Genomic DNA, 17,254 nt, shown 5'->3' on the forward strand with positions numbered 1-17,254 from the left:
AAATATCACCAAGATGATATTACATTTTTAACCCTCTATTTTCCAAACACAAGGTCACCAAAGTTAATAAAATAAAAAGTACAACAGCTTAAATCACATATTGAACCTTACATAATGATAATAAATGACTTCACTATCCCACTTTTACCAATCAGCCAATCATCCAAACAAAATAAACTGAGAAACTAAGAAACTAAACAAAATCATAATATAAATTCACCTGGCAGATGCTTGCAGAGCATTTAATACTCCAACCCCAAAAATGATTGTAATTTTTTCTTAGCAGCCCAGGGAAATTTCTGCAAAATTGACTACATACAAGGACACAAAGGATGTGTCAATGGGCACAAGAAAAGTGATTTAACACCTTGCATCCTATCTGCACACTAACAATTAAAGCTGGATATCAACAACAGAAACAACAGAAAGTTTACATGGAAATCATACATCTCATTACTAAATGAAAAGTTTGTCAAGACAAAAATTAAGAAAGAAATTAAAACCTTTTTAAACTAATTAATTTAAATATATAATAATTCCAAACTCATGGAACACAATGAAGTCAGTTCTAACAGATAAATTAGTAGCACCAAGTTCCTATATAAAACAATTGGAAGAATTAATATTAGTAACTTAATGGAAAACACGAATTCTCTAAGGAAGAAATAACACCTAAAAGGAGTAGACTGCAAGAAATAATCAAACTTGGGGCTGAATCAACAACATGGAAATATAAAACAGTCCAAAGAATCATTTAAATAAAGAGTTGGTTTGTGTTAACTAAGGTCTCTATTGCTATGAAGAGACATCAGGAGCACAGCAACTCTTATAATGACATTTAATTGGGGCTGCCTCACCGTTCAAGGCTCAGTCCACTAGCATCATATTGTGGTGGGAAATAGGGAGAAATGTAAACAGACATGGTGCTGGAGAAGGAGCAAGGATTTCTACACCAAATCAGCAAACAGCAGGAATACAGAGTGAAACTGGTCCTGGCTTGAGCATTTGAAATCTGTCACTGATACGCAGTTACAGACTTCCTGCAACAAGGATATACCTACTCTAAAACGGTATACCTAGTAGTACCATACCCTATGATATGGGAACCATTTTCATTCACACAACCACATGATACTTTGATAAAATCACTAAGATAGACAACCCTTGGTCAAACTAGACAACCCTTAGTAAAATTAACAAGATAGACAAGTCCTTAGCCAAATAACTAAAAGGCAGGGAAAGAATATTCAAGTTAATATAATCAGAACTAAAAGGGAGACATAACAACAGACATTGAGAAAATCCAAAGACCCATTAGGTTATATTTCAAAAACCTTTACTCTATAAAAGTGGAAAATCTAAACAAAATGTATAATTTTCTACATAGATGCCACTTACCAAAGTTAAGTGAAGATCAGGTAAAATATTTAAATATTCCAATAACACATAAAGTAATCAAATTAAAAGAGAAATATGATTCAAATGAATAAAATTAGAGTCAAACAGGGAACATAATAGCAAATATCAGAGAAACCCACAGAATCTTAAGGTTTTGGATATCTTTAAAAAATGGGCAGTTTTATTGGCTTTTACCAGCTATTAAAATTAACTCAAGATGAGGTTAGCAAAATTAATAGACCTAGAACCCAGAGTCAAAAAAACAAAACAGTCCCACACTATCTCCCAACAAAATACAGCCCAGAGCCAGATGGTTTTAGCACAGAAATCTAGCAGACTTTTGAAGAAAAACTAATTCTAATACTCCTCAAACTATTCAACAAATTACAAACAGAAGGAACATTGATCAACACCTTTTTTGAGACTGCATTTACCCTGACACCCAAACCACACAAAGACTCTTCAAAAAAGAAAATTTTAGACCAATTTTCCTTATAAACATTAATGCAAATATACTGAATAAAATAATCCCCCCCAAAAAAACCAAGAGGACATCAAAGACATTATCTACCTTGATCAAGTAGACTTCATCTCAGGGATACAGGTTTGATTCAATATACAAAAATCTGTCAATGTAATCCACAATATCAACAAGCTAAAAGAAATATTATAAAGGAAAACAGAACAAAACAAACAAACAAGCAAACAAGCAAAAAAACCATGATCATCTCCTTAGATGCATTTGACAAAAGCCAGAGCAATAAAACAACTAAGGGAGATCTAGGCAATACAAATTGGAAAGGAAGATGTCAATGTATTGCTATTCACAGATGATATGGTATATATAAGTGACCACAGAAATTTTACAAGAGAACTCCTACAACTGATATATGGCTTCAGCCAAGTGGCTGCATACATTAACTCAGATTTCAGTCGCCCTCCTTTATAGAAGCAGTAAACAGACTGAGAAAGAAGTTAGGGAGTCAATACCCTTCACAGTAGCCACAAATAATATACAATCTCTTGGTATAATTTTAACCAAGAAAGTGAAAAAAACTATGTGACAAGAACTTCAAATCAGAAGAAAGAAATTAGGGAAGCTATCAGAAGACAGATTTCCCATGCTCCTGGATTAGTAGGTTTAACACTGAAAATGGCTATCTTTCCAAAAGAAATTTATAGATTCAATGCAATTGTCATTACAATTCCACCACAAATTTTTACAGATCTGGAAAGAACAATTTTCCACCTCATATTGAAAACAAAACATCCAGTTTGGTTAAAACAATCTGTAAAATAAAATAACTTCAGGCAGTATAGCAATCCTCGACTTCAAGCTGTACTACAGAGCAATAGTAAAAACTGGATACTATTAATATAGAAACAGACAGGTTGATCAATGAAATCGAATCAAAGACCAAGAAATAAACCCACAACCTTATGGTCACTTGATTTTTGACAAAGAAGTCAAAACTATACAATGGAAAAAGGATAACATCTTCAACATCAAAAAATGGTGCTCTTATTACTGTATGTCTGCATATAGAAGAATGCAAATAGATCCATATTTATCACCCTGCACAGAACTCAAGTCCAAGTGAATCATAGAACCCAATGTAAAACCAGATATACTGAATCTAAATAAAACAAAAGTGATGAATGTTACCCCGTTCCTGGTTTCTCCTCTGAAACACCCTCCCCCCATCCCCTATCCCACCCCCACCCCTCCACCCCCTGCTCACTCACCCACCCACTCCTGCTTCCCAGCTTTGGCATTCCTCGACACTGGGGTATAGAGTCATCACAAGCCAATTAATTCCTCCCATTAATGTCCAACTAGGCCATCCTCTGTTATGTATGCAGCTGGAGCCATGAGTTCCTCCATGTGTACTCTTTGGTTGGTGGTTTAGTCTTTGGGAGCCTTGGGAGTACTGGTTAGTTTATAGTGTTGTTTCTCCTATGAAACTGCAAACCCCTTCAGCTACTTAGGTCCTTTTTCTAGCTCCTTCATTAGGGACCCTCTGCTCAGTCTAATGGATGGCTGTGAGCATCCACTCATGTGTTTGTCAGGCAGTGGCAAAGCCTCTATATCAGGCTCCTGTCAGCAAGCACTTGTTGGCATCCACAACAGTGTCTGGGTTTGGTGACTGTATATTGCAGGCCATTGGACTATGCACAGACAGACTAGTCTCCAGTCTAACTGAGGTCTGAACCCTGGAAGAGTGATAATTCACCTGCATGACACAGTAGGCATTCTCTCATGCTCCCGGGATGCTGGCCTATGAGAACCTTAAGGAGATCTCCAAATTCAAGGCCAGTCTAGAACAGAGAGAGTTGCAGGTAAAGAAAAGCTTAGAGCCAAGCATGGTAGACCATGCCATTAATCCCAGCATTTAGAAGACAGAGCCCTGAAGATCTTTGAGTTCAAGGTCAGTCTACAGAGCAAGTTCCAGGACCACCAAGCTTAGGCAGTGAGAGTAATCATTAAAAATGGAGATTTGGTGATGATGTAATAGAACAAGGGGGGCATTTTCCAGCCCCAGCAAGAAGCAGAACTTGGCAGCTTCAGCCACATGGCTCTGCTTTTACAGTCAAAAGTAGAGGGGGTTACTGGAACAATTGATACTGTTTAGCAAGAGCTTAGAAATTAGCAGTGGTTATGAAGAGACCAGCAGGGTAGACCCTCTGGCATCATTTACATATACTATCCTTTGACTTCTTTCCCATTTGCATCCCCTTGATCCCCTTTATGTGTCCTATTACTTATTGATTTGATGCTGTCTATTGGCTTGGTGTTTATTGCTTTTATTATGTTTAGGGATGTATCTTATATCCTTCTACTTTGGAGGACTTTTAACAAGAAGTTGTATAGGGTTTTGTTTTTCAGCATCCAATAAGATGATAATGGGTTTTTTTTCCAGTGTTTTTGTTTTTTTCAGTGGTTTGGTTTTTTGTTTGTTTGTTTATTTTGTTTTTTTGTTTTTGGATTGAGTTGATGGATGTTCCTATATTGATCCATACCTGAATCCCTAAAATGAAGCCTACTTGAACATCCTAGATGGTGTCTTTGATGTGTTCTTGGATTCTCTGTGTGATATTTGAATGAGTCATTTTCCATCAATGTATATAATGGAAATTCTTCTATGATTCCCTTTTCATGTTGTGTCTTTTTGTGATTTAGTTACCAGGTTTACTGTGGCCTCAGAGAAGGAGTTTGGCAATGTTCATTCTGTTTCTATTTAGTGGAGTAGTTGGAGGACTATTGGTATTAGGTCTTCACTAAAGGACTGGGAGAATTCTGCATTAAAACCATGTGGTCTTGGGGTTTTTTTTTTGGGGGGGGGGGAATTGAGTGAATGACTTTTGGTGACATTTTCTTTTCTTTTAGGGAATATAGGATTACTTTGTTACTTTATTAGATCTAGATTCAACTATGGTAATTGATATCTGTCTAGAATATCACCCATTCCATATTGATTTTTTCAATATTTTGGAGTTGAGGCTTTTAAAGTCAGACCTAATTATTTTTTGAAGTTCCTCAGTGTTCATTGTTATATTTTTTCCTTTTCATTTCAGATTTTGATATTTTGGGTATTGTCTCTCTGCCTTTTCTTTCATTTGGGTAAGGGGTTGTCTATCTTGTTGATTTTCTCAAAGAGCCAGCTCTTGGATTCCTTGACTCTTCTAATTATCCTATATGTTTCTTATTGATTGATTTAATTTCTGTTTTATTTCCTGCCATCCAATCCTACCAAACTCTCAATGGGATGAGACTTTGTCTCACCTTGGGAACTGCAGCATGTAATAAACAAAGTTCTTGCTGTTCTCTGTGGTGGGCGATGCACATGACAGGCTCACTAAAAACCCTGCATAGCCAGGTTTAAGGGTGTATTGAATTAGCTCACTCGGTCAGTGTTACCTGCAAGGTGCCATGAGACAGTAACCAAAGTCAGTATACACCTCCACTATATATTCCACTTCGGTCTTTTCAGTCATATTGGAAAAAATTATAATGGGTTCATGAATGCACAGAGAGAGAGAGAGAGAGAGACAGACAGACAGAGAGACAGACAGAGAGACAGAGAGAGAGACAGAGAGAGAGACAGAGACAGAGAGAGACATAGACGGAAAGACAGAGTGACAGACAGATAGAAAGAATTTGTGCGAGATATGTTCCTTCTACTATTTTGTTTGCTAAGAATGAACTCATGTTTCTAGGTTTGGTACCAAGGATGAATACCAGTTGTTGCATCTCATCAGCTGATCATCTCAACCAAAACATTTCATGAGATTTATCTGTATTTATGTTTTATGTGATGTTTGTGTTTGTGTGTGTGTCGTTTATTGACATTGTGCACATTCTTTGCAACCTTAGAATAATATGTAAATTAACAAAAGACAGTACAAATGGAATCCCTGGAGGAAGCTGGGGGTGGGTATCCTGGAGGTTAGAGTGACTTGACAGCCCCTCTGGAGATCTTCTTTTCATTGTAGGTTATACCTCAAATGCAATAGTGCTCGGTATATTTCTTCTGCTGTAGCTCCCAGACTAGGGATGAACCTACTACGTTGTGAAGGCTGGCAAATACTCTACCACTGAATTACATCCTAGGGCTGGAACCCAATTCATCTTCTGCCACAGTTACAGGGCAGGCTGGATGAAGACACTCAACCGACAATGTGGCCATCTCATGACTGGTTCGTGAGAATGGCTTACAAAATGCTTTCAAGAACCCAGATGCCCCTCAACAGAAGAATTGATACAGAAAATGTGGTACATTTACACAATGGAGTACTACTCAGCTATTAAAAAGAATGAATTTATGAAAAATCCTAGACAAATGGATGGACCCAGAGGGCATCATCCTGAGTGAGATAACCCAATCACAAAAGATCTCACATGATATGTACTCACTGATAAGTGTATATTAGCCCAGAAACTTAGAATGCCCAAGATATAAGATACAATTTGTGAATCACATGAAACTCAAGAAGAATGAAGACCAAAGTGTGGACACTTTGCCCCTTCTTAGAATTGGGAACAAAACACCCATGGAAGGAGTTGCAGAGACAAAGTTTTGAGCTGAGACAAAAGGATGGACCATCTAGAGACTGCCATACCTGGGGATCTATTCCATAATCAGCCTCCGAATGCTGACACCATTGCATACACTAGCAAGATTTTGCTGAAATCACCCTGATATAGCTGTCTCTTGTGAGGCTATGCCAGGGCCTAGCAAACACAGAAGTGGATGCTCACAGTTAGCTATTGAATGGATCATAGGGTCCCCAATGGAGGATCTAGAGAAAGTACCCAAGAAGCTGGGGGGATCTGCAACCCTATAGGTGGAACAACAATATGAACTAACCAATACCCCCTGGAGCTCGTGTCTCTAGCTGCATATGTATCAGAAGATGTCCTAGTCGGCCATCAGTGGAAAGAGAGGCCCATTGTTCGTGCAAACTTTAGATGCCTCAGTACAGGGGAAGGCCATGGCCAAGAAGTGGGAGTGGGTGGGTACGGGAGTGAGTGGGGAGGGTATGGAGGACTTTTGGGATAGCACTGGACATGTAAATGAAGAAAATACCTAGTTTTTAAAAAGTGGGGAAAAAAGGAGACTGGGAATGTTTAGCTATCTGGGAGAGAAAATAAGGAGACTCAGTCCACACTGTACATTAAGGACAGTTTAATCTTAAAGACTGACATAGATTATTGACTCATGTCACATGTGAAAGTAAAAAAAAAAAAAAAAAAAACAGGTTAATGTATGCATCTGGTAGGATTTACCAAACATACCACCATACATGAGTAGACTTAGAAAGACCCAGGTCCCTCCAGGTTCTAAGGTATTCAAGGGGTCCCCACAAATACAATAGTAACATGCTAGTGTAGTCTAAATTTTGTCTCACTAGCCTCACCTTGTTTCTAGTGTACTGTTGTGTGAGGCATTGGGCTATGCACAGACAGACTGTTCTCCAGTTGAGCTGTGGTCTGAACCCCAGAAGGGTGATAATTCACCTACATGACATGGTAGGCATTCCCTCATGCTCCTGGAACTCTGGCTCCTACCTAAGTTACTGCCCCCCACAGCACCCACATGGGAAGCATGGCTAGAAGTAAAGTAGGCAATTTCCCAAGCTTCTTACCTTCAGTCTAAACTCCTCCCCAGTTACCTAGCAACAGTTAAGAATGAATATAAGGGTGGCTGCTTGGTTCCACCATGCTCTCTTACTTGTCTCTCTCTTACTTCTTACTCTCACCCTCTCTCCTCTCTCCTCTCCTCTCACTCTCTCCCTCTTACTCTCTATTTCTCTCTATCCTCCCCACCCCTCTCTCTCCCTTCTCTCTTTCCCCTGCCTTTCTATAATAAAGCTCTAAAACCATAGATTGTCTATGTTCATCAAGGCTGTGCTCACTCTCACCAGAGTGTGAACCTCTCTTTCCTCATCTCTCTCTCCCATAACCCCAGGGCTTTTGAGAGTAGCCCCAGGAGTCCCAGGTTGGGCTGCCCATTGTCCACCCAACAATGAGTGAGTCAGAGGCTTGGATGCCCACCGGGGGCTGAGTTGAAAAGAGTCTGACAGCCCTCCTATGTCTACCTGACCAGCGTTCAAGTCCCACCTGGGTTCCCAGTTCTGGTATTCTGTATTCTGGCAGCTGCCACTGTGGACCATGAGGACCTAGTGGCTGCGGGAGTTAGATGTCCTAAGGCCCCGCAGGCTGCAAACCTGGAAGATGTTCCAAGGGTGGAAGGGGTGGAAGCAGAGTCCCCCCATCAGGAAAGGAGTTGATGTGGAATCCGATCCCCGTCAGGAAGTCTCATTTGGCTGGTTGTACAAGTCCAGGCACAGACGAGTGTGCTTGGATATACTGGTGTCTTTTTCTCTGTTGCTGTGTTGTTTTTGTTTGTGGTTTTCATCATGGGACACAGACATCGTACATGGGATGTAAAGTGGAATTGCTCCCTGCCTATCTGTCTGTATGTCTGTGTGTCTGTCTGCCTTGTTCAATTGTGTGTGAACTACCTTCTGATTAGACCACCTTCTGATTCTTGTTTGCTTTTGGTTTGTCTGGTTTCAGATCTGGTTTTGGTCCCAAGGGGTTGACTGATTATCTTGGTTTGGTTTTAGGCCAGTCTCAGGTTTTGGGGGCCTTCCCATGGAGAAGAGGTCCATTTGGGTTGGTTGCAGTGGCAATGAGATGTGCCAAAACGTTGCAGACCACAACACTGGAGGATGCTCCAGTGTCAAGCTAGGAAGTTGAATCTGAAACAGTCCTTCTCAACCCAGCAGCAGCTAAGATTCAGTATATGCCTGGAACAGATAGTGCCAGGCTTCTCTGGAAATTGCGTGTAAGACTCCCTGTTTTAGTCTTACTTGTGTTTTTCATTTCTGTGGCACTGTGATTCTATGGTGGCTGCCTGAAAATGCTTTCTGTGTGTGTCTTGTGTGTTGCTTTGTGTTCGGACTTGGACTAACAACTGACAACTGTTTTTGAGTTATGCCCTCTGAAATAAGCCTAATAATCCTGTCAGATCCCTATGATGACCACTTCCTTTCAGATCCTCAGCTGCCCTGCCTCCCACTCCAACTCTAGGGAGCAGCCAACAGGTCACAGTGGTCCCCCCTACACACATGGACCTGGAGCCTAGGGAGAAATGAGCTCGGGAAACCTGGAGCAAAAGAGGGGTGGTCCGTGAGAAGTCAGTGGCCCTCGATGATGTGGCTGCTGAAGGGGAGATAGAGGAGGTTGTGGGAGTGGCCAGCCAAGAGCACCGAGGGTTCCCTGGCTGCTTCTCATTCCCCTGTCCCCTGCTTCCTGTCTCTTGTTAACAGAAAAAGTGCTTTCACTTTAAGATATCAGTGGTCCGGTGCAGCCAGCTGTGAGAGCTGCACTCCCTTCCCTGCCCCAAGTGTTTTCTCTTCTCAGGCTACTCTGCCCTGAGATGCTGGCAGTGAGTCTGTTCCAAGCTCCAGTGAGGGAGGCAGCTGCCCACTTGGGGCTTCTGTCTAAGTTAAGGAACACCAGTGAGTCTAATTGCCAGGCTCTGGTGGGGGTCTAGTCCTAGAAGAGGAGGGGAATGAAAGAAAGATGAAATTTCAAAACCTGTAAGTCATATAAAGTACTCAGAAATTGCTGGTTGTTTGTGAGCGTAGAGGCTGCCTGGGGCTGAGAATAAAGGAAAACAAACCCAGGTATGCCCCATAGTTAAAACATTCCTGGGAACAGCTTGACCATAAAGATAAAGAGGAATGTGAGGACATAACAGGGCTATCTGAGCTGAGTCACAGAACTCTGACACCCTGTACATACATGTAATTTTTCCGCTGATGTTTGAATAAGCAATAGTGTGTTGCTATGCTGAGTTCCACACCCCTAAGCCCCTTACCCCATAAAAAAAACCCCTAGCTTTCGAGCCTTGTGGCCGACATCCGTTATCTCCTCTGTGGGATGCATGTCAGTCCAGAGCTCCATTATTAAACTATCTCATGTGTTTACATCAAGATGGTCTATTCGTGATTTTTTGGATGCACGCAGAATTGAGATATGAGTGGGAGGGGGGTCCCCACTAGGTTCTATCAAAAACCAAACAAGAATATATAACTTAAGCAAAACCTAAAAAGAATAAAACAATAAAGAGCAAAACTTTAACCAAAATTGTAACAGAAATTTATTGTACATCAGCACCCTTTCACTGCATATTAAGTAGTACAGGCCTACAGCCTGTATCTACTCTTAGACTGCTGTTGGCAGGGCAGTCACCTCAGTCTTCTCTCAAGTGGTGTTGCCAGAACAGGAAAGGGAATAACACCCTGAATCAGCTGACTCACTGGCTTCCTCATATTCACACCGAGGTAATGAACTGAATGTAATAAGATTCATCCAAGGTAGATTGTGGATGTTGGGGATGGAGTTCAGCAGGGGGCTCCTGAGGTGGAAACTCATTCTGAAGGAGACTCTCTTCCTGGGATGTGGAAATTTCAGCACTTGCTGGAGTCTGTGAGTCCTAGGAGAGGAAGGCAATTCTTAAGACACAGGCTTGGTGGAGACCTAAATGTCAGCTGTCAGACTGCTGTCTCCCACCACCTCAACAGGACAGTTAACACTGATCTATTAACTGAAACCATTGCTGTTATATACATGCAGGGAAAAATGTCAAACAACACTCACAAACACATGGACTGGCAAGCTGTCACTCAGACTTCTATGCTTGCAAACCAAGAATTGGGCAATAGGAAGAGACCTCATTGGATTGCAAGAAGAAAGGAGAAGCCCACCTGTCCCCCAGATTAATGACCATGAGAAGCATTCATTTGATATTTGCATTTCAATTTTAACCCTGGAAGGTTCTTCCCACCTCAAGTTGCATGACCCTTGCATGACTTCTGTCCCAGGACCTAGATGCTGCTCAAAGCTCTGCATACCATCCCACTTATCATGAGCACATGCAGAAATGTGGCATGTTATTCATCTGTCACTCTTTCTAGACCAGATTAAAACAGAGCAGCGAGGAACACTTGTCAATGATTTAGTTTCTCACAAAAGGCTAACTTCCCAGAATATGTGTGTATAAAAAGAGCAATGAGCAACTGCATTCCATGAGGTGGGTGGCTGGTTGGGAATGTGGATTAGAAAGGTGGTAGGGGAAAGCAAATATGAATCCAATGGGGCAAATGGTATCAGACAGTATTAGCTTAACTGAGCTGCTTGTCCCTACCTGAAGTTGTTGGGTCTCATGGTTGCTGGTCTGTTCCTGTTTGTCTTTACCATTCAGGTTCGAGTCAACCAAATATTTCTCAATGAGAGCCCAATCAATCTGTACTTCCTTGCTCTCCCGCTTCCGTGTGATGGACATCTTAATACGATTCTTCTCCATCATGAGCTGGCTATGTAGGTTTCTGGAAACACCCTCTGCATAGTAAGATCCTGCAGCCTCCTCTTCTCATTCTTATGTATAGGCCCATTAACCCCACCAGGACCCTGGTTCCCATGAGGACCTAATATAATCCATCTCAATAAATCCATGACAGCTGCACAAACAGCCATTTCAGGGAAGAAGAAATTATTGCTGCAGCCCAAACACCAATAAGGTTCCATGTCTCTCCAAAAGAAAGAGGGATCTCCATCTATCCATGTCCGCCCAATGCACTAGGGCAACATCAATTAGTAGGGTGCAAATATCATCAGAGTAGATCAGCAGAACCAAAGGGAGGGCATTCTATCCTTGTGTTATGTCACACTCAGCTCTCTAAAACACTGCCTGATAACCAGGCTCTCAGTACTGCATAATAACCATGCACAATCACTCTTCTATTGAGAGGCTTCTAAGGATGCCTGGACAATGCTGGGAGGGGTAACAGTCTCTTACGGATTTATGAAAACTGAGTCTATTATCCCAAGGAACACTGATGGCTAAAAGCAGAAGGGGTAGAAACAGAACTGCAGACTCTCCAGTCCAGAAACCAAGGAAGGCAGAAATTGCCATTCCACTGTTGATTGGCTTGCTAACTGGTACTTACGTATAGTAGTTTATCTCCTTCTCAAGCTCTTTGATGTTCTTTTGGGCCTCAATATTCTCCATCTGTAACTTGTGCAGAGAGGACATGATCTGGTTCTTCTTTAATGTCAGTTGTTCATAGAATGGATTCATCTTCTGGAAGGGCTTGGTCCTAGGAAGACAGAACTCCATGAACATGGGCTTTTAAGAGCACATTTCTCAGGCTGAGTGCTGGACTACCCCAGCCATGGAAAGCACATTCTGGATTCTATATACTGGGATGATCTTCAGCTTTGAAAATGTGATATGCTGGTCCAGGGCAGCAGAAGCTAAGCATCAAGATGGAGGGTTCCCTGGCTCCCTGTGTTCACTCAGTAGGGTTGGATGTTGCAGTCTAACCAGCTATGTCCTCAAGAGCCTAGGCCACATGTCTTTGCCCACCAGAAACCTGTGATTACATTTTCCTGTTTTCACAACTGGGGTAGTAAATCCTGAATAACTTATACCTTAGAAACAGACCTTACACATAACCCTGGAGATGTGATCAGACATCAACCCAGCTTTATAATATGCCCAAGGGATACAAATGTATGGAAAATTGTGACCACATAGGCAAAGAACAGTGTTGAATAAAGTGGGGGCTCCGAGGCTTCAACACTAACATCACCTTGAAATGGTTATGAAGATAAATCCTCAAGCGAAAACACAAACCCCACAGGTTCCCAAGTTTGGAGAGAAAATTAAAGATACAAAACTCATGCACATGTAGGTACATGTGCACACACACAGACTCACAGACTTGAACACACACAAGGAAGAGAAAAGGAAACAGTCAGAGAATGAGAGTCAGAGACAGAAACAGAGAGCACAATGAGATGCAAAAGAAATATGTGCAACATTACTGTCTCACAGTATAAGGCACACAGACAAAGAGCAACAGGAATGAGCCTCAGGCCTTCTAGACAGGCACTGAGAAGTAAAATGTGGGACCAGACCCCTCTAGATACTACGAGAAGCTTCCAAGCACTCAGTCACCATAAACTCATATCACCTAGAACCTCACAAAGCCACATCTGTCAAGTTCTTTCCAAATGCATGCTGGGAACTCACTCTCCACTGCCTCTATCCCTGAATTCTTCACGTAGAATACTAGTCCTTCTTTTCTACTGGAGGAAGCAGAAGAGTCCATTTCTTATCTCCCTCCTGACCAAGCTTCAGGTTCTGCCTCTCCACTATGAAGCATTCATGGATATGAGGTTGGGCATAGGGACTATCTGGTGGTACAGCTTCATAGAACCCACCTCCTTCAAAGGATAAGATGAGGCTGACATTGAAGACCCCAGACTGACACCACAGGGTTTGGAGCAATTCCATACCTCTTGTACATGGATCCCTCTTTGAAAGCGATCAGGCAAGCTCTCTGCTCATTTCTCTTCTGGGTAATGAGGTGCAGCTCTGTTATTAGCCTCTCCTTTTCCTTTTTGAACTCATTCTCGATTAGGTCAGGTGCAGTGGATGATGTCTGTCTGTCAGCCCCTGTAGGTAGAAGAACACAAGAATACTTTTGTGTGAGAGTGCAGAGTGTAGGCAGACCACCAAGAAAGAGAACATGCCTGGAAACTAGTGACAAAAGCAAGAGTTTGATCTGGGCTTGAGATGCCTCCACAGTGGGTATCAGTTCTACCAGTACTCTAGAAAGACCAGGAGATGTAAACAGCCAAGTGTTTCCTCTGTCTCCCTAAACATGCTTATTATTACCAGAGAGATGGTTTACTCAGGATGATTATCAACTGAACAGAGTGCAATTTGGCTTCAGAGCCATCAATCCCATGGTTTCACAAGTCAGATGGTAAAATCACTATTCTCAAGTACTTTAGTGCTTGGAGATGCTCAGATCTCCTACCCACTTATGCTAGGCCCAGGACTTGGGCTTTAAAAGTCATGCAGTGGGACAACATGGTCAAAATGCTATCAATTGCCCCTACTGAAACACCAACACCCAAGAAGTAGCAATAGGATCCCATATCTGTCTGGGTGTATCCACTCTGACAGGTCTGTGGTTACAGTATAGAAATGCCTGCCACTCACAACTGGTGATAAAGAAAGGTAAAGTGGGAACTGTCATGGACAGGAGGTCAGAGTAGTTCTGAGAACATGAGGTCATGGCCTGGAGCACAATTCTCTCCATCATACTACTCCCAAATAATCACTGAAGTTAAAGAACCATGAGAGTGAAATACAGTTATGGCCTTCCCTAAAAGGGCATAGGTTAGGCACTCTGTGACTCCTGATGGTCTCATTGTGTCCCCATGTAACACCCACAATACTCAGTGAATGTAAATACTTGGAGTTCTTAGCATAACAGTTTTGGCCTTGCCAACTCCTGCTTAGGGGATGGAGAAAGTAATGTTCTGAAATCCTTGATGTTCAAGAATTTTGATAATTATGGAAATTCTTTTGCTACCCAGAGACTCCAGTTCCTGTGCCCCATTACTATAAAGGCCATCTCAGGCCACCCCTTCCAGGGATCTCAACATCCACTTCCCAGGACTTACTCCAGATTCTCCAAGTCCACCTACTTCGTCCTTCATTACTCTCAGATGGAAGGCCAGCATCCTTCCTCCTCTCTCTGGCCTCTCTCTCATCCACACTGGCTCTCCTAAAAAGATTTTTGAGTGGAGCAAACATATCCACCTTTGTAGTGGCTAGATACTGAGTGAGAATCCTAAGTGAGCTTGTTGCTACAACACTGGTGACATCACATGAGATGCCAAGAACTCTCCAGGAGACAATAGATTTTCCAAGAAAGGATTGCTGATGTCATGGGCTACTGCCTTTGACTCCCTGCTAATGTTCTCCCTGTACTGATAGGAAGATGAGGTGTATACTAGCCAGTATAGCTACTGCCATTTTGTACTCTGTCCAGCCCCTATTTTAGATTGTTGCTGTAATATGCCTGCCAATCTCTGACATGGAAAAATAACTTGACTCAGAGCATAGTCATGGTGATCACATCCTGTTGTGTTCTGAATGACATTTGTTAATCTTACAATGTTCCACAAACAGATACCTTTCCTAAGGACTTTCCTGGGACACAGCCATTGAGCACATCCTCCTTCCAAAGCAAGGGTTTGTCCAGTCTTGATTGACATTGCCTAAGTAATTCCTGTGTATCTAACTGAGTGTTTCCTTTCCAAACCCTTCTCAGAAATGTCTCATCCGACCTTAAAATTTCCTCAATCAGCAAATGAGCCATTAAAAACTACTGAGAAATCACACCAGTTTGAATATGCTGAGGTTTTGGGTGCTGAGCCATGGCCCCAAAGATCTATCTTTGTTAACTTATAAAGAAAAACAAAACAAAACAAAACAAAACAAAAAACAAATCAAAACAAAACCCCAGGGAGCGGATATGAAGTGGTCAGTTCTGATCAGGCCATTTTAGATATAACAGTGCATAGTGACTCTGAATTGAATGGGTCCTATATAATGCTTTGTGGAACATTGTTTAACTGATTTCAGTGTTTCTGTAGTTTGTTGGGTGAACCCTGGACAGAAACCCTTCCTTTCAGCAGCACATAGGACAATGAGCCAAGGTCAGGAATGGTGACATCTTACAGTAAATTATGTTACAAGAGGGATGAGGGATTTATCCCTTGAGATAAGGATCAGTTGTCTCCTTGCTGATTTTTAGGTCCCTGTTGGCTATGTGCAACAGGTTCAAAAGCCAAGTTCTGATGTCCCTGGGATCCTCATATTTCCATGATGATGTACTCAGACATGCCTAGAAACAACCAGAGCACTGTCAGAGAGCTTGATAATATAAGGGTGGGAACATTGCTGACTTCTGTTGTAGGATATTTGATTGCATTGTAAACTCCAAGATAGTGCTATTTTCTGGAAAAAACAAACAAACAAACAAAATCCCTTTTTATGGTATAGCTCATCCCTAGCACAGACTTTTAACCCAAGAGCTTTCTGTTTACTGTACTTTCTTGTCTGGCTCAGGTGTAGCACACACCTTTATTGCAAGACAAAATAAAGTCAACTCCAGATCAAGAGGCAGAAGAATTAACCAGTTGAAAGGGAATAAAATTAACTAAACCAAAGGAAGGTCTTTAAGTTCAAGGATATTTAAGACAGTGTGGGAAGGGATAAAGAATGCTTTCCTTCTGGGAGGTCAGCAGAGTAGGAAGGTCAGCTGGGTGCTTTTCCTGACTCTCTGAGCTGGTTCCTGAGTCTTCATTTGTAAAATGAAATGCCTAGCATGTGTGTGTGTGTGTGTGTGTGTGTGTGTGTGTGTGTGTGTGTGTTTAATTTATTTATTAATTATTCCATTTGATTACATCTCACATGATATACCACTTCCTGGTTACCCCTCAAACAATATCTGCCCCCTCCTCCTCCCCTTTGCCTGGATGAGGGTGCTCCTTCACCCACCCACCCTTTCCTTCCCTACTGTTTTAACAACCCTCTACACTAAGGCATCAAATCTCTCCAGGACCAAGGGCCTACCCTCCCATTGCTTTCAACAAGGCCATCCTCTGTTACAATGAATCTGAAGCTATAGATCCCTCTTGATAAACTCCTGGGTTTGTGGTCTAATCTCCGGAAGCACTGGGTGATCCTGCCAGCAGATGTTGTTCTTCCAATAGAGTTGCAATCCCCCTCTGCACTTCCAGCATTTCCCCAAGCTCCCCCAAGGAGTTCCGTGAGCTCAGTCTAATGGTTGGTTCCAACTGTCAGTTGCTGGCCGGACCTCCCAAAGAACTGTCACTTGAGATTCCTGTCTGCAAGTGCCTCTTGATCACAGGAACAGTGTCTAGTTTGGTTTCTGCAGACAGGATGGATCCCCAGGTAGGACAGTCCCTGGATGGCCCTTCCTTCAGTCTCTGCTCCATTTCTTGTCCCTGTTCTTCCTTTGCTCAGGAACATTTCTGGGTTAAAAACTTTGAGATAGGTGGATGACACCAACCCTTGACAGAGGGCGATGGCGGGGGTGTTGGGGGTGGGGTGGGGGGGCAGAGGTACACCTCTCCACTGGAGGTGGTCCCTACAGGTTTTATCTTCCCCTTCTCTGAGCATTTCGGCTAAAGTCATCCCCTTTGGGTCTTGGGAGCCTCACTGATGTCTGAGACCCTCAAGAGGCTATCCTTTGTTCCTCCCCCCAACCCCTACATATTTTTGTTTGATTTCCTGACACTCTGTACCTCTTTCCCATCCGTTCCAGTACCTTATGCTGCCTCCCTTATTTCCTCCCCCTCCTCTCTTCCTCCAGGTCCCACTCTACCTCTACCTACCATGATCATCCTGTTCTCCCCTTAATGCAGGACTGAAGCATCCATACCGTGATCTTC

The 17,254-nt window shown here is 42.3% G+C and overlaps 1 protein-coding gene across 3 annotated transcripts; it reads right to left on the reverse strand.

The window, feature by feature from the left end:
- Positions 1-10,078: 10,078 nt before the first annotated feature.
- On the reverse strand, positions 10,079-16,581 carry LOC110311751 (disks large homolog 5-like). Of its 3 annotated transcripts, XM_085832217.1 has the most exons (6): positions 16,413-16,581; positions 14,453-14,556; positions 13,274-13,433; positions 11,920-12,069; positions 11,118-11,298; positions 10,079-10,406 (listed from the first exon to the last, which is right to left on the reverse strand). In XM_085832217.1, the coding sequence occupies exons 1-6, from the start codon at positions 16,436-16,438 to the stop codon at positions 10,245-10,247; spliced, it is 783 nt and encodes a 260-aa protein (XP_085688343.1). In that variant the 5' UTR covers positions 16,439-16,581; the 3' UTR covers positions 10,079-10,244. The 3 variants fall into 3 exon arrangements, with proteins under 3 accessions (XP_085688343.1, XP_021040922.1, XP_021040921.1); XM_021185263.1 differs by lacking the exon at positions 16,413-16,581 and having other exon boundaries at positions 14,477-14,632; XM_021185262.1 differs by lacking the exon at positions 16,413-16,581 and having other exon boundaries at positions 14,453-14,632.
- Positions 16,582-17,254: the final 673 nt, after the last annotated feature.

This window comes from Mus caroli, unplaced genomic scaffold (assembly GCF_978045245.1).
Source record: "Mus caroli unplaced genomic scaffold, Mus_caroli_1 scaffold_17, whole genome shotgun sequence".
Lineage (NCBI taxonomy): Eukaryota > Metazoa > Chordata > Mammalia > Rodentia > Muridae > Mus > Mus caroli.